Consider the following 12,400-nt stretch of genomic DNA (forward strand, 5'->3'; position numbering starts at 1 on the left):
TGTTGACTCAGCAAAGACTCCATCCAAAACCCAGCAGAACCAATAGGAGATGCACATCAGCTGGGGTCTGGAGATCAGGTGGGTTTGAAGATCTGAAATCCTGCTGATGAGAGTGAAAATGAGGATGATCACCTTTCACCACATGGAGTGGTTGGAAGCAATCTATGCCCAAAGACCATAGAGGAAGATCTTAGGAGACATTACATAAAGATAAATGATCACATGCTGGCATCTGTCTCCTGCATCTCTCTCCTCCCCATGCCCTAATGATAACATAGCTCCGAGGAGGAACCAGACTGCTCTCTTTAGATGAGATGTGAAGCAGAAGCAGAACCTCAAATGGAAAGTGATTGAGATTACAGCACTGTAACCTTGATAATCACAAAATGGGAAACTGCTCAGGCTAAAACCCGATTGGAGATAAGCTCTCCCAAAGGTTAAGTGTGCACAGTAAATATCTCCACCCCTACCACTGGCCCAGAGTGCTCTGAGCTGTGAGCGGGCCAATCTAGAAAACTGAAGGACCCATATTTCTCCTCCCCTTTTTCAGACAAGTTTTAACGCCCTGTGGATTCATGGGTGTCTTTCAATTCACATCAGCCTGAATGAGAGCAGTTCGGGGCATCTGTTGATGAGGAACAGTCTTTTTTAGCTGCCACTGAGCCTTTGCGGATAACGGTTCTGCTGGGGTGGCCACATTTCTAACATTAGCACTAAATGAGCAGTGTGGTTATACTACCAGTCCTACAATATCTACGAGTGTAAAAGCCTGTGTGATTTGTCATTCAGCTGTTGTCGACAGGAAGCCACTAACAGCAGCCAACTGACAACACCAAGAAGAATTAGGGTTTCTCTTTCCATGTGCTGTAAGGATTAAAGCTTATCAAGGAGAGCTTATGGTCTGAAGTCTGCACCCTACAAGAGATCTTCAAACTCTGGTAGACAACTTGTACCAAGTGGGCTATGATTTAATCTGACAAAGGACCAGACAAGGTAAGTGCAAATAATTTTCCTTTGCTTCATTCTGCTGCCTGTTTTTTGCTCACCTCTCCATTGGGTGCATCCTCTTAGAGCACCCAAGATGCGATCCGTCTGTGGTCATTCATGCATCAGTGGTGACTGAGCCCTTAAAGTTGTTTGGTGGGACGGTCAAAGGGAATTGGTTGTGTATTGGGATGGCACGCGTTTCTCCCTTCCCTTCTGGCAACGTGTATCACCTGGAATCTGGGCACCCGCTGATGTGGGGGTGATGCTCTAAGCCAGAAGCACTGATCATTCTCTTTCCCCTAAAAAAAGAAACAAAAAACAACTAGATGAAAGCTCTTAAAATGGCAAAGGGAAGTAAAAGTTTTAATGCTTGTGTTCCGGGCAATGGTTGCTGAACTGAGCGCTTGGATGCTGCATATAGTGCAGAGAAGGGCTGAGGCTTTAATTCCCATTTAGCCAAGGGGGTCACTGGGGGCTGAGGATCTTTGCTTTGTTGAGCCCTACAAATAAATCGGATTATTCTGAAGCTGTTTGGCTTTTTGGAGGTAAGAAATGTACTTTCATTCTTCCAGTCAGCCTTGTACAACCAACAGCAGTTTAATAAAGCTGGTTGTGGACAAAGCTTCTGGCAATCTGGAGTACCCCAAGGAAGTTATAGGAAAGCTAAGCCTCATGCTTCTCCCTCTGGTCACTTCCCATTCCCATGCATGCAAAGCCTACACAAACCTCCCTGCCTTTCAATCTTGGCTACACATCTCAGACAGCACTGTGCTTACTGTGAGACCTCCAGGAGGGACTGACATGGGGTGATGCATCTCAGAGCTCTGCTCTTGCTTGTTTGCTTAAGGCTTCATGGCCAGTTTGGCAAGTTCAAGCTTTTTTATGGCACTTCAGCCACCCTCCCTGTGAAATGGGGGCACTTGTTGCCTATCCCACAAGCATGCTGCAAAACTGTGTTGATTATGAATCTTCATAGAGCCAGGAGAAGATGCTACACATAGCACTCACATGTCTCTCCAGGTCTGGTATGTGCTGGATGAGAAGAGACAGCAAGAAATTAAGAGGAGAAAAAGACAGCTGCAGACCAGCGAAGGCATCCTCATTAATATGCTCCACCAGTCATTACATGAAGGTTTAATTAAATCTTTGTCAGAAGGTCTGAGGGCTGCAGAACGCGTGGTTTCTTGCACACATTCTGTACTTTCTCCTGGTCCTCCTGCAGTGCTGTCATTATGCTGGTGCACAGAAATCTGTAAAATAAATTTGTTCGGCCTGTTCTTGATTTGCTTTGCCAAGATAGGGCTGCCACTGCACCTCAGTTGCAGCTAAAAGGCAGAAGGCTGAGTTTTCTGATGGAGGAGAAAGAACTCAAGACACATTTAAGTGAAAATTTCTTCAACATGCCCCAATATTTATTTATTTTCTTTTCTTTTTTCCTGCTTATATAACAACTTCCTATGTTCTATTTAAGAGAACATGGGGTGTGCTTTCTCGCATTTCTACCCTGGGCTGGTGTTCTCCTAAGCCCCTGTTAGATAAGCCCATAATATCTCAAACTGAGCATTAAAGAAACTGAAGCATTCCGCTTTGTCCCAATTTGAGCGTCTATTACAGACAAGAATATCAGCTCTTTTATTTCTGCTTTGGGACTCTTAACCGTGTATTCAGCCTTTCACTCTACATGAAGCCTCTGCTAACACCTCAGATTCCAGGGAGTTAATTAGGCTGTCTTCGAGTGCAGACATGGCTTTTGGAAAGGGAGTATTTTTCACCAGCAATCCCCCACTGTCATCTGGAAACAGGTCCTGTGAGTTAGATGGGAGTCATGGCCTGGCATTGGGCAGGGTAGGAGCATTGGGTCATACTGTTACTTCATCATTTTTTTGTCTTCTTTTCTTCCTATAATTCTGTCCATTTTTTCTATGTTAAGAAGGGTGTTTTCTTGCTGCTCTTCCTGCTTGACAAGGCGCAGGAGGCAACCAAGCATTGACTCCATGTGGATGAGCTCCCTTGCAGTCAATACTTCCCTGCAGACCCACAGGGTTCAATCACGGGCAAATGTTTTGCAAGATCTCTGGGGCTAAATCCTGCTGGAGCCATCGGCAACCCCAAATTTTCCATTCACTTATTCATCTTCTATGGTGCGAGTCAGCTTTTGTGTTAGGGTTACAGCAGATGGCAAACAGCAGAGATTAGAAGTAGTGGAGGGGATAAAGATGGATGGAATTCTCCCTTTCCAGAGGCCTTGGCAAGAGATTACAGCCTCAGGGTCCTGCTACTTGTGGAAGAATTAGCTACACCGTCAAATGTCACCATGGAACTCAAAAGAAAGTACATCCCTGCGTGAAACAGGATATTCAGGGTCATGGTTATTGCTTAAAAATAAATGTTAAAGCACAGCTTACCCGGCAGGAACATAAAGCAGACCTCCAGTGCTTTATATTGGACGAGTCCTGTGTTTCTCAGAGATCAGTCTGTCTTCCATATCAGGGCTAAACCCACTTGAATTCCTTCCACCAGCCAGCCAAAAAAATTCCAACCCCCCCCCCCCAAAAAAATGAAGCCCAAAAGACAGCAATTCCTCGTGTCGAAATAAAAAATAGGCTCGTAATTATAATTGCTTCCAAGAAAATGTTGCAACCATGCTGGAGAACAATGTTTCTGGGGTTTTGCAGAGTAGTTTTGCTTTTGTTAATGTCGGTCAGTTTTAACTTGGAAAACATTGTGGTTTCGCCTATTCAGGATTCCAAACCCAGTTATAAAATGCCCAAAGCGGAGGCACACAGCTGAGCAAAGGTGCAGACAGGGTGAACAATGTAGGGTTTTTGCAAAGCGTGATGCTGTTTGATGTGTCGTTGGCACTGCAAATAAAAAGGAGGGAATAGACTTCACGTCCGTGATGGACAGGATAAGCAGATGGAGCTTTCAGTGAAGGTAATTAGTGCTGATGATTAGGAAGTCATCTTAAAGATGTAAGAATAGGAGGGCTGGGACGGACTGCCTGGGGAGCAGTGGGAATGAATTTCCATCACTGAGAGTCTGTAAGCACAAGTTAGGCAGTCTCTCAGAAATGATATAGGCCCACTGGACAGGTTAGATGACCTTTTAAGCATCAGTCCTATATTTCGTAGGATCATAGGGGTTGGAAGGACCTTATGGAAATCATCTCCAAGCCCATGTTGAATGGGTTCCCTAGAACCTACAACCCTGTGAAACACGCATCGCTTCTGAATGGAAACGAACTTTTCAAAACTCTCTGCTGTTTACCCCCTGCAAACTCGTATTTACTTATGAAATTGTTTGTTTAATTTGACAGAATCTCATAGAACACATTCTGCTCCTCTGGGAACAGAGAAATCTGTTACTGATCAAAAAGCAGCGCTCAGGATCCTTCGTGTCTGGCATGACAGGCACGTAGGAGACTGAGCAGAAATACAAATGAGTCCTTTGCCTCCTTGATGAGAGGAGAAGAGTGAGAAATCACTCATTTGTCTGGGGCATCTGTGTCACTTGGATATGCAACTCTTGGAGGATGGGTACACAAACTCCTGGTGTCATTTATGGTCTTTATGGCCAAGTAGAAAATGAGGCAATTATTTGTCCAAGTCACCAGGGTCCACGTTTCCTGCACTATGATATATCCTAGTGCACAGAAGATCATAGTTTGCTCTTTTCTCAGACCCTGTACTTCCCCAGGTAAAGGAGACAAGTGGTGAAGGACCACCAGATTGCACACGTTGCCTCCATAAAGGGGTACCTGCTTCTCAGTGAAGGAGTGGGGAAAAGGGAAACCCTTCTGTGGGCAGAAGAAATAAGATGTTGCAGGACCTTCCTCAGGTCACGTTGGTGCCTACCCAAAACCCGAGCCATGATGTCTTCTGTATTTATGTGAATAACTGCTCAAAATGAATGGCTTGAAACCAACTATTAGAGGCAGAACAGCTCAAAATTGGGGCTGGAGATAGATGATCTTTGAGATCCCTTCCAACCAAAGCCATTCTATGGCAATAAATGGGCTTTGAATACAGGTTAAATGTGATCTGTGGAAACATAAAGGCATTGTCAGAAACACGTGATGGAAGGAGGGAGAACCAAGGCCATGTTAACCAAAAGGAGAAATCGATATAAAAGCTTTTACTTGACATTTATCTCAGAGTTTTTTCCTAGTTGTCTGTTACGTATTTGGCCTTCAGCACTCGAGACGCAGAGGAAGAAGTCTGCAGCTCTTTGAGACATGACTACAGCAAACATGCATTAGAAATTCTCATTTGTTTCCAGCACCAGAGGGAGAATACTAGTCAGTCGGGGTCTCAGCTGACGCAAATAACCAGAACAAGCATGATGTGAGCAGCCTGACAGGGAGGGCTGGGGAGGAGATCTTGTCCCACATGGGCAGGCTCCCGGGTGCAAGGAGAACAGATTCTGCCAAAGCTACTGCTATGTTTTCATCCCCGTCCCTTGGGGTAGCCATGCAGCTCACACATGATTCAACAAGTTAAACAAGGGAGAGCCCCATAAAATCCTAACAAGGAGTTTGCCTTGGATTTTGGGTAGTGATGTGTGGAACCAAGGGTTATACTCAATGATCCTTGTGAGTCCATTCCAACTTGGGGAATCCTTATGGCTCCTATGAAAATGGAGGCTGAAGGGTTGTTGATCACACATCAGCATCTTCATCAAGCAGCACTATGTTGCATTAAATTAGCTTTTAATCTGCCAGGGAAACGGAAGCTGGAAGGTTCAGATGATAAACTAGGCTAAATTAGTCATTTGGAGTGGTAGGTCCTTGAGATCTTTCTTACAGAGCCATTGAGGTGGTGGAGTCACTGCCCCTGGGGTTATTCAAGAACCATGGAGGTGAGGGACAGACATGGTAAGTGGGCAACTTACCCTGGAGGCAACAGATGAAGGGCTGACCTGCAGGTAACAGCCAGTATCACATCCAGGTTATTTTAGGGAGCAATAGATTTACCTCTTCTGCTTATTTAAATTTCTCTCTCTGAGCTGCTTTAAATGTGTCCATGACTGGAGAGGTCTGCACAGCGTCCTGGCTGTGGCTGCTGGGTTTCCCCATTGCCAGAATTGGAAATGTGTCTCAAATCAGAAGCAGGTTTCTGTCTGGAGCTGCTGTGCTGCAGCCCTGTTTCCCAAGATGACTTGGCAGCCTTATTTCTAAACCTTTGCTGCACCTCATGGCAGCTTCTCCTTCCTACCTCTGTGGTGGATGGCAAACCACCTTCTAAAAAAGCAACTTCCTTTTTTGTAGGAATAGGAAGTGAAGCTTGCTTAGCAAAGAGCAGTCAGGTACCTCAGATGAGCTCTCTGCCAAAGAGTAAAGCTCTTCCCAAAAGCTCAAAGTGCTCCTGCTAGCCCTGATGCTGACATCCAGCCCCAACCTAGTCCCCTCTGCCTCTATGTCCTCTCCTCTGCCCTTAGCTGGAGGAGAGTGGGGACAGCAGAATGCAAGCTGGTGAGGGAGAAGTCTGCCAGATCTGCAAGGGCTTCCTCATTTCTGCATCTCCTCAGTATGCAAACAGCCAGCCTGGCTCTGCACACACCTGGCTGGGGGCAGCTGGGTGGGTGTCTGCCCTGGTTGTCTGCAGAGAGAACCCGCGCTGACCTTGGCCTCTGCCAGCTATCTGTTAATGGCCCCAGAGAAGATAAAGTACTCACAGATTCCTACTTAAGGCTCAGCCTAAGGTCCTGCAGACTTGCAGCCCTCCATTGGGTGTTCTCCTTTTGCCAGGAGCACAGATCACTTGCAGAGGCAATGCCCATGAGCAGCACTGGGGCAATGGGCACCTGCATCCTGGACCAACTTCCCCATGTGGTCATATGATTCCATGCTTCTACATGCACAGCACTGAGCCCTCAGCCAGCCCTGTCCTGTCCCTGGATCTTACAGCCATTCAGGGTCCTCTGCTTTGATCTCAAAACTGCCCCGTGAAGCCTTTCCTCTGCCAACAACATCACCAGAATGAGGGTGACTTTGGGGCTGTGCACTGCACTGAGCGGATGTCAGCTTACGTTTGTCTTCCCTGTCAGAGCGGCTGAACTACAAAGCATGAGGTCTCTCCAACCTCAAGAACACTGAGACCCAGCATCCCTTCCCTCCTGCTGACCCAAATGCTACAAAACCACAGCATGCAACAACCCACTGAGGTCACTCAGTGTTTTTTTTCTGGGGTGGGGGGGGGACTTTGTCCTTGCAACAGCTTAAAGACAACAAACGGTGGCCCAATAAGTCCGCTCCACAAACACATTGAAAATACCCCAGAGAAAGAATCCCTCTAGGCACCCTATGGGAAGCCTCAGGAGTCAGTGGGAACAAATTTTGTTCCTTATACAACAGTTGTCTCCTGAGAAACAGACAAATTTCAGCCTTCCTATTGAGCGTGCTGAGGCAGAATGAGAAAGTCACTTCTTCAGAGTCACCCACAAGTCCCTGTCCAGGTCTACGTCATTAGACTGTGTTGCCCCCTCAATGCTATGGTTGAGTAGGTTCATAGAGGGTTGGGGCTCCCTGGAACAAAAGGCATTTCATCTGAAAAAGGTCTTTTATATTTTTATTATTTTTTTCGTTCTGTTTTTAATCACTGCAAAGTCCGTTTGTTCAGCTGTTTCCTAAAGTTTGGTGGTTTGCATAGTGGAAACACAACCCATTCACCATCATCGTAGCTTGTTTTAATGACAGCTGTTAATAGCCTGCGGGTTTTGCTGGGTTTTGTGCCTGGGTTCTCTCTGAGTTTCTCGCCTTCCTCAGTGCTATTTTGTCCAGATTGTCTGGGAAGTGCAACTTGCCCCCCCTCCCGGATGGATCATGCCAGTATTTAAAATAGAGCAAGGAATCCTCTGAGGGAAGAAAGGAGTCAGTTCTGACACGGAGACGTGATTAAAAAAAGAAAGTCCATTAAACGCGATCACAAAATCAGGCTGCTCCTTGCATACCTGGGGGTGCAACATTCAGAGCTCTCAGCCCTATGGATGGTGGGGACGTGGTGTGAGCCAGGGATTTCTAGCAGGGAAGCTTTCTGAAGGCTCTCAGCCCCATGGAGCATCGGTCATGGGTCGGACCAGTGCTTCGTCCATCGGGTCGGGTCTCCAGGAGCAGCTTCATAGGAAACAGGCAAGTAGGGCTCATCTCATCCCTCTGAACGTTTCCCTGAGGTTAGTAGAGGCTTTCTTCTACCTTCTTCCTCTTTCCTATTCCTTTTTCATTTGATATCTCCTTGCCATGTTTCCTTCCCCCTCGATCCATAGGACAGAGAGAGAAGATGGGAGCAGCACCAAAGGTTGCTATAATCCAGCCCCAAGGGGTGGTTTTCAGGGAGGCATTTCCCTTGGTTTGCAGCTAAAAGAGAGAAATGAGTGCCAGGTGTGTGTACCTTGGTCCTCCCATCCCCCTGCTTCCCCATCCCCCAGGGCCTGCGGTGGAAGAGATCGAAGTGTAAATGTGGGGGAGGCTGGCTGGAGCTGGACACTGCTGTGATCAGCAGGGGAAGGGTTTTGAGCTCAGGAGCTGTTTCTGACTTGGCTTTCCAAGCAATCAGAGGTGTTCAGAAGAAGGGCTGGAGATGTAGTTTCCCATAGCCCATGAACAAGCTTTGGATGGAAATGCCAACAGAAATTGTCATGCAGCAATGCAGCTTTGTGATAACATCCCTCATACATGGTAAGCCCCAGAGACATTCCTGGCACCCTAAGAGTTCTGTGTGCTTCTCCTGGCCCTGTCCTCCTTCCTTTCTCCGACACACCTCCATCTCCATGCTGCAGGATGTCAGCTCCTGTAGATCCATCCCCACCTGGCCATCACAACATGGGGGCTGAGCTCATGATGAAAGCATCTTGAAAGGGCGCTCACGGAATCATGAAGGTTGGAAAAGACCACTGAGATCATGAAGCATGATGCTGACCTACCACCACCATGCCCATTGACCATGTTTTTCAGTGCCACATCCCCATGGTTATGGAGCAGCTCCAGGGATGGTGACCCCACCACCTCCCTGGGCAGCTGTGCCACTGCATCACCACTATTTCAGGAATGTTTCCTAACATCCAACCTGAACTGTTTGAGATTTACCAATAGGAAACTTCCAGGCCTTCTGTGATTTTGTGTAGATGCAACACGTAACATAGGCATCTACTTCACTCTCCAACAAAGGCCATGATGCTCCCAGCTCTGTGCTCTCCAGCTCTACTTTCTACATTCCTTTTCTAACTCCTCTATGCACGCTCTGGTCTCTCCTAGTGAGTAGCAGCTTTTGGTCATAGGGGTGATCATGACTTTAGCTGGGGACGCAGCACTGTGTGCACCACCTTCTTTCTGAGGCAGACCTTCTGCGGGACTGAAGCTGTTTATAGCACAGCACAGTTCTTGTTGTTCAGTTTTGACTTCTAACCACCTCCTAGCAACAGACCCGCTAATCACACACACTTAAACATAGCATTAAAAACATATTTACCAAACCCCAGCAAAACTGGAAAGCAGTCACAGTAGTGATGGCTTTGATGGCTTCTTTGTTCCCATTTGTGTGGCTGATCTACTCAAGCTCTTCTGTAATTCTTTGGTGCTGTGTCTTGCAAAGCAATCCAAGGTTGCCTAGTTTGGAAATGTGATGAACTGTTTTGTTCAGAGAGAAGAAAGCTTCTGTAGTATTTAATGCATGTGGGACATGCGTAGATCTGGGGGGGGCAATTTCAACTGATCTTTTTTCTCCTCACTTATGCAAAACTGTGAATCTGGCATAACTAAATCACTGTATCTGAAGTGAGATGATTTCATTCATCCTTTCTGGTAGGAGAAAGAGAACTTCAGCACTGAAGACCCTTCATTTTTAGAATATGCTCTTATAGCTTTTTTGTTGTTTGTTTCTTTGTTTTTAATGCTATTATTTCCTTTTAAGTGCATTTTCTTAAGAAAGACTCTCTGATATTTTAAAACAAAGTGAAATATTTAATCTTGGTCACCTATGAAAACACTCTGTTGGACCCCCTCTGAAGTCTGAACGTAAAGGGGCTCATTTTGTGATCTCACCATTCTTAGGGGTTTTTGGAGCTGCCCCCAAAGTAAAACACTATTGGCTTGCTCAGGCCATAAGTTATTTTTCCATGGCACAGTTTCATGGGGGTGAGGCAAATAAAGAGCTGAGACTTCTGCTTTTCTGCAAGATTCGGTCTTGTTGTTTCCCCATGCACGCCCATGCAATCCCAAGGCTGTTCATCTGTATTATCCACATCCCCACTGCAGAAGACATTACTGCATTCACATCAGAAGCAACATTTGTTTGGGTAGCAGAAAGAAGCCAAGTGCAGGAGATGGCATGCCTATGATGCAGGATTGCTTATCATAATGAGGATAGGAAAATTAGGTCATGCTTGCCGCACCTGGCTTAGCACAGGTACCTCTGTCCTATTCTTATCTGCTACAACAGATACAGAGTGTGTGCATACAGCAGGTCCATTCTGTCACTATCTTGTTTTCTTGATACCGTAAGGCACTGAGAAGGCTGAGGATTGAGATAAGGCAGATCTCCAAAGCTTGTGATCAGCAAAGACTTGTGTTCACCTCTGCTGGACTCTTTAATGGGGCTTCAGGCACAGCTTTATGGTTTGTTCCAGTAGGACATGTTCTCCAAACCCTTTCCAAGATGGGCACTGATAGGGCCTTCAGTCACATCCTTGATTCTCCACCACAGATCTGTCACCCAGATGTCAATGGAAGCTTTGCTTGAGCTGAGCTCTGATGAGATCTTCAGAACTCCCCCTTGGACCATTGTTTCAGGAACATCTGTACCTGCATCCAGCTCTCTTGAGCCAAAATGTCCCCTCTAAAGACCATTAAAATTACCTTCTGTCTGATCCAAGCATCCAACATGTATGTGATGTGCATGTGTGTTGTGCATTTGTTCAGAGATGGATGCTGCACAGAGCTCACCGTCCCGTGTCTTTCAGTTTGCTCAGCAAGGGCTCACTTGACTCTCTCAAAATATACCAGCAACTGAGCTGGACATCTGTAACATTTTGCATTGCATCAAATACTTTTATTCGGTTTTGAATTCTGGTTGCTTTAAAAAGATGTTCTTAAAATAAATAATGGTCTCGATTTTGAACTTGAGTAGACTTGAGGAAATGAGTGAAAAAAAGAGTGAACGCGAGAACGTTTTGGTTGAGTATTAGCAATGCGATGAATAATTTTGTTCTCTGTACTCAATGACTGTTAGAAAGAAGAAAGATTTCCTCTCATTCAGTTATTAAAAATCATAGAGTCACAAAATAGTTTGTGTCGGGAAGGACCTTTAATGTCATCCAGTTCCAACCCCATGCTGTAGGCAGGGACACCTCTCTCTAAACCAGGTTGCTCACAGCCCCATAGACAAACATTTTTAGATGGGTGAAGAGGAAGTTTTCATGTTTCTCTGACTTACTATTTTCTCTTCAGCACTCTTTTCCTCCAGGAAAAAACAAACCAACAAAACAACCAAACCAAACAAAACAACAACAAAAAAGAGCAAATAAAATGCCAGGGCAATTAATTACTTTTAGTTATTTTTCTCAATCTTTCTCTCTTTTTTTGTATGCAATGTTGATTTAAAAAGAAATTAACCATAAGCAGTAATGCTTTGAACAGTGTGTGTTCCCATCAGCCACCTTCTTTCGAGGGTCAAAAAGAAATTAAACAAATGAAAGCTTCACCAGCAGTGTGCTGGGAGATGACAAGCAGCGTTCTGTTTTGGCCACTGTTTGTTTGCGGCATTACTTGATGATACATCTAGGACCTTCAGATGTGAAGGATCGTCTCATTGGATACCAGAGGCCTTGGCAGTGTGAACGTTGGGTTTTGTAGGGGTTATGATTACCCAGAGCTGTGCAAATCTCTGTGTGCAGTGCAGGAAAAGACGTGGGTGGGAGCGGATGACCTTTACCGGAGATTTCTCACCAGTTCTATTTCCCGCCTGAGATGGGACAAGTTGTTTGCTTCTTGGTCTGGTTTTGCACAGACGTGTCCTTGACACTTGTATGTATGTGAGGAGAAAGCTCTGTGGTGGGACACTGTCCTGCCTGCAGCAGAGGGGTTGGAACTTGATGATCCTTGAGGTCCCTTTCAACCCAAGTCATTCAGTGACACCCAGATGTCCCAAGGATGCTCCACTGGACACAGAAACACTTTGTGGACACAGAGCTCAGAGCATGGTCCCTGCTCTCCTCAGTCCTTGTCAGTATAGATAGGATGGCTACAAAGCCCTTTGTCATCTGATGGCACTTGCTGTAGTTGACATCTCTCCATGCTTTCCCTTGACACTGCTCCACCAGTGCCATCCCTGGGAGTGACTCAAGACCCTAAAATGTGCATTCTCCATCCTGCATATTGTTCATTGATCCTCTCATGAAACAGTCCCAGTGACATGACTGATGG

At 45.9% G+C, this 12,400-nt stretch overlaps 1 protein-coding gene across 3 annotated transcripts in view; it reads left to right on the top strand.

The window, feature by feature from the left end:
- The first annotated feature begins 524 nt into the window (after nucleotides 1-524).
- BLK (BLK proto-oncogene, Src family tyrosine kinase) overlaps nucleotides 525-12,400 on the top strand; it is a 33,404-nt gene continuing 21,528 nt past the window's right edge. The window contains exon 1 of one of the 3 annotated variants that reach the window (XM_015859871.2): nucleotides 525-993. Coding sequence is in view for 1 of the 3 variants with exons in the window: in XM_015859872.2 (XP_015715358.1) it covers nucleotides 8,037-8,113 (77 nt within the window). In the remaining 2 variants the exon portion in view is untranslated. Of the gene's footprint in view, nucleotides 994-7,871; nucleotides 8,114-12,400 lie in introns of those variants that run through there. The other 2 variants (XM_015859870.2, XM_015859872.2) reach the window with 2 other exon arrangements.

This window comes from Coturnix japonica, chromosome 3, assembly GCF_001577835.2.
Source record: "Coturnix japonica isolate 7356 chromosome 3, Coturnix japonica 2.1, whole genome shotgun sequence".
Classification (NCBI taxonomy): domain Eukaryota; kingdom Metazoa; phylum Chordata; class Aves; order Galliformes; family Phasianidae; genus Coturnix; species Coturnix japonica.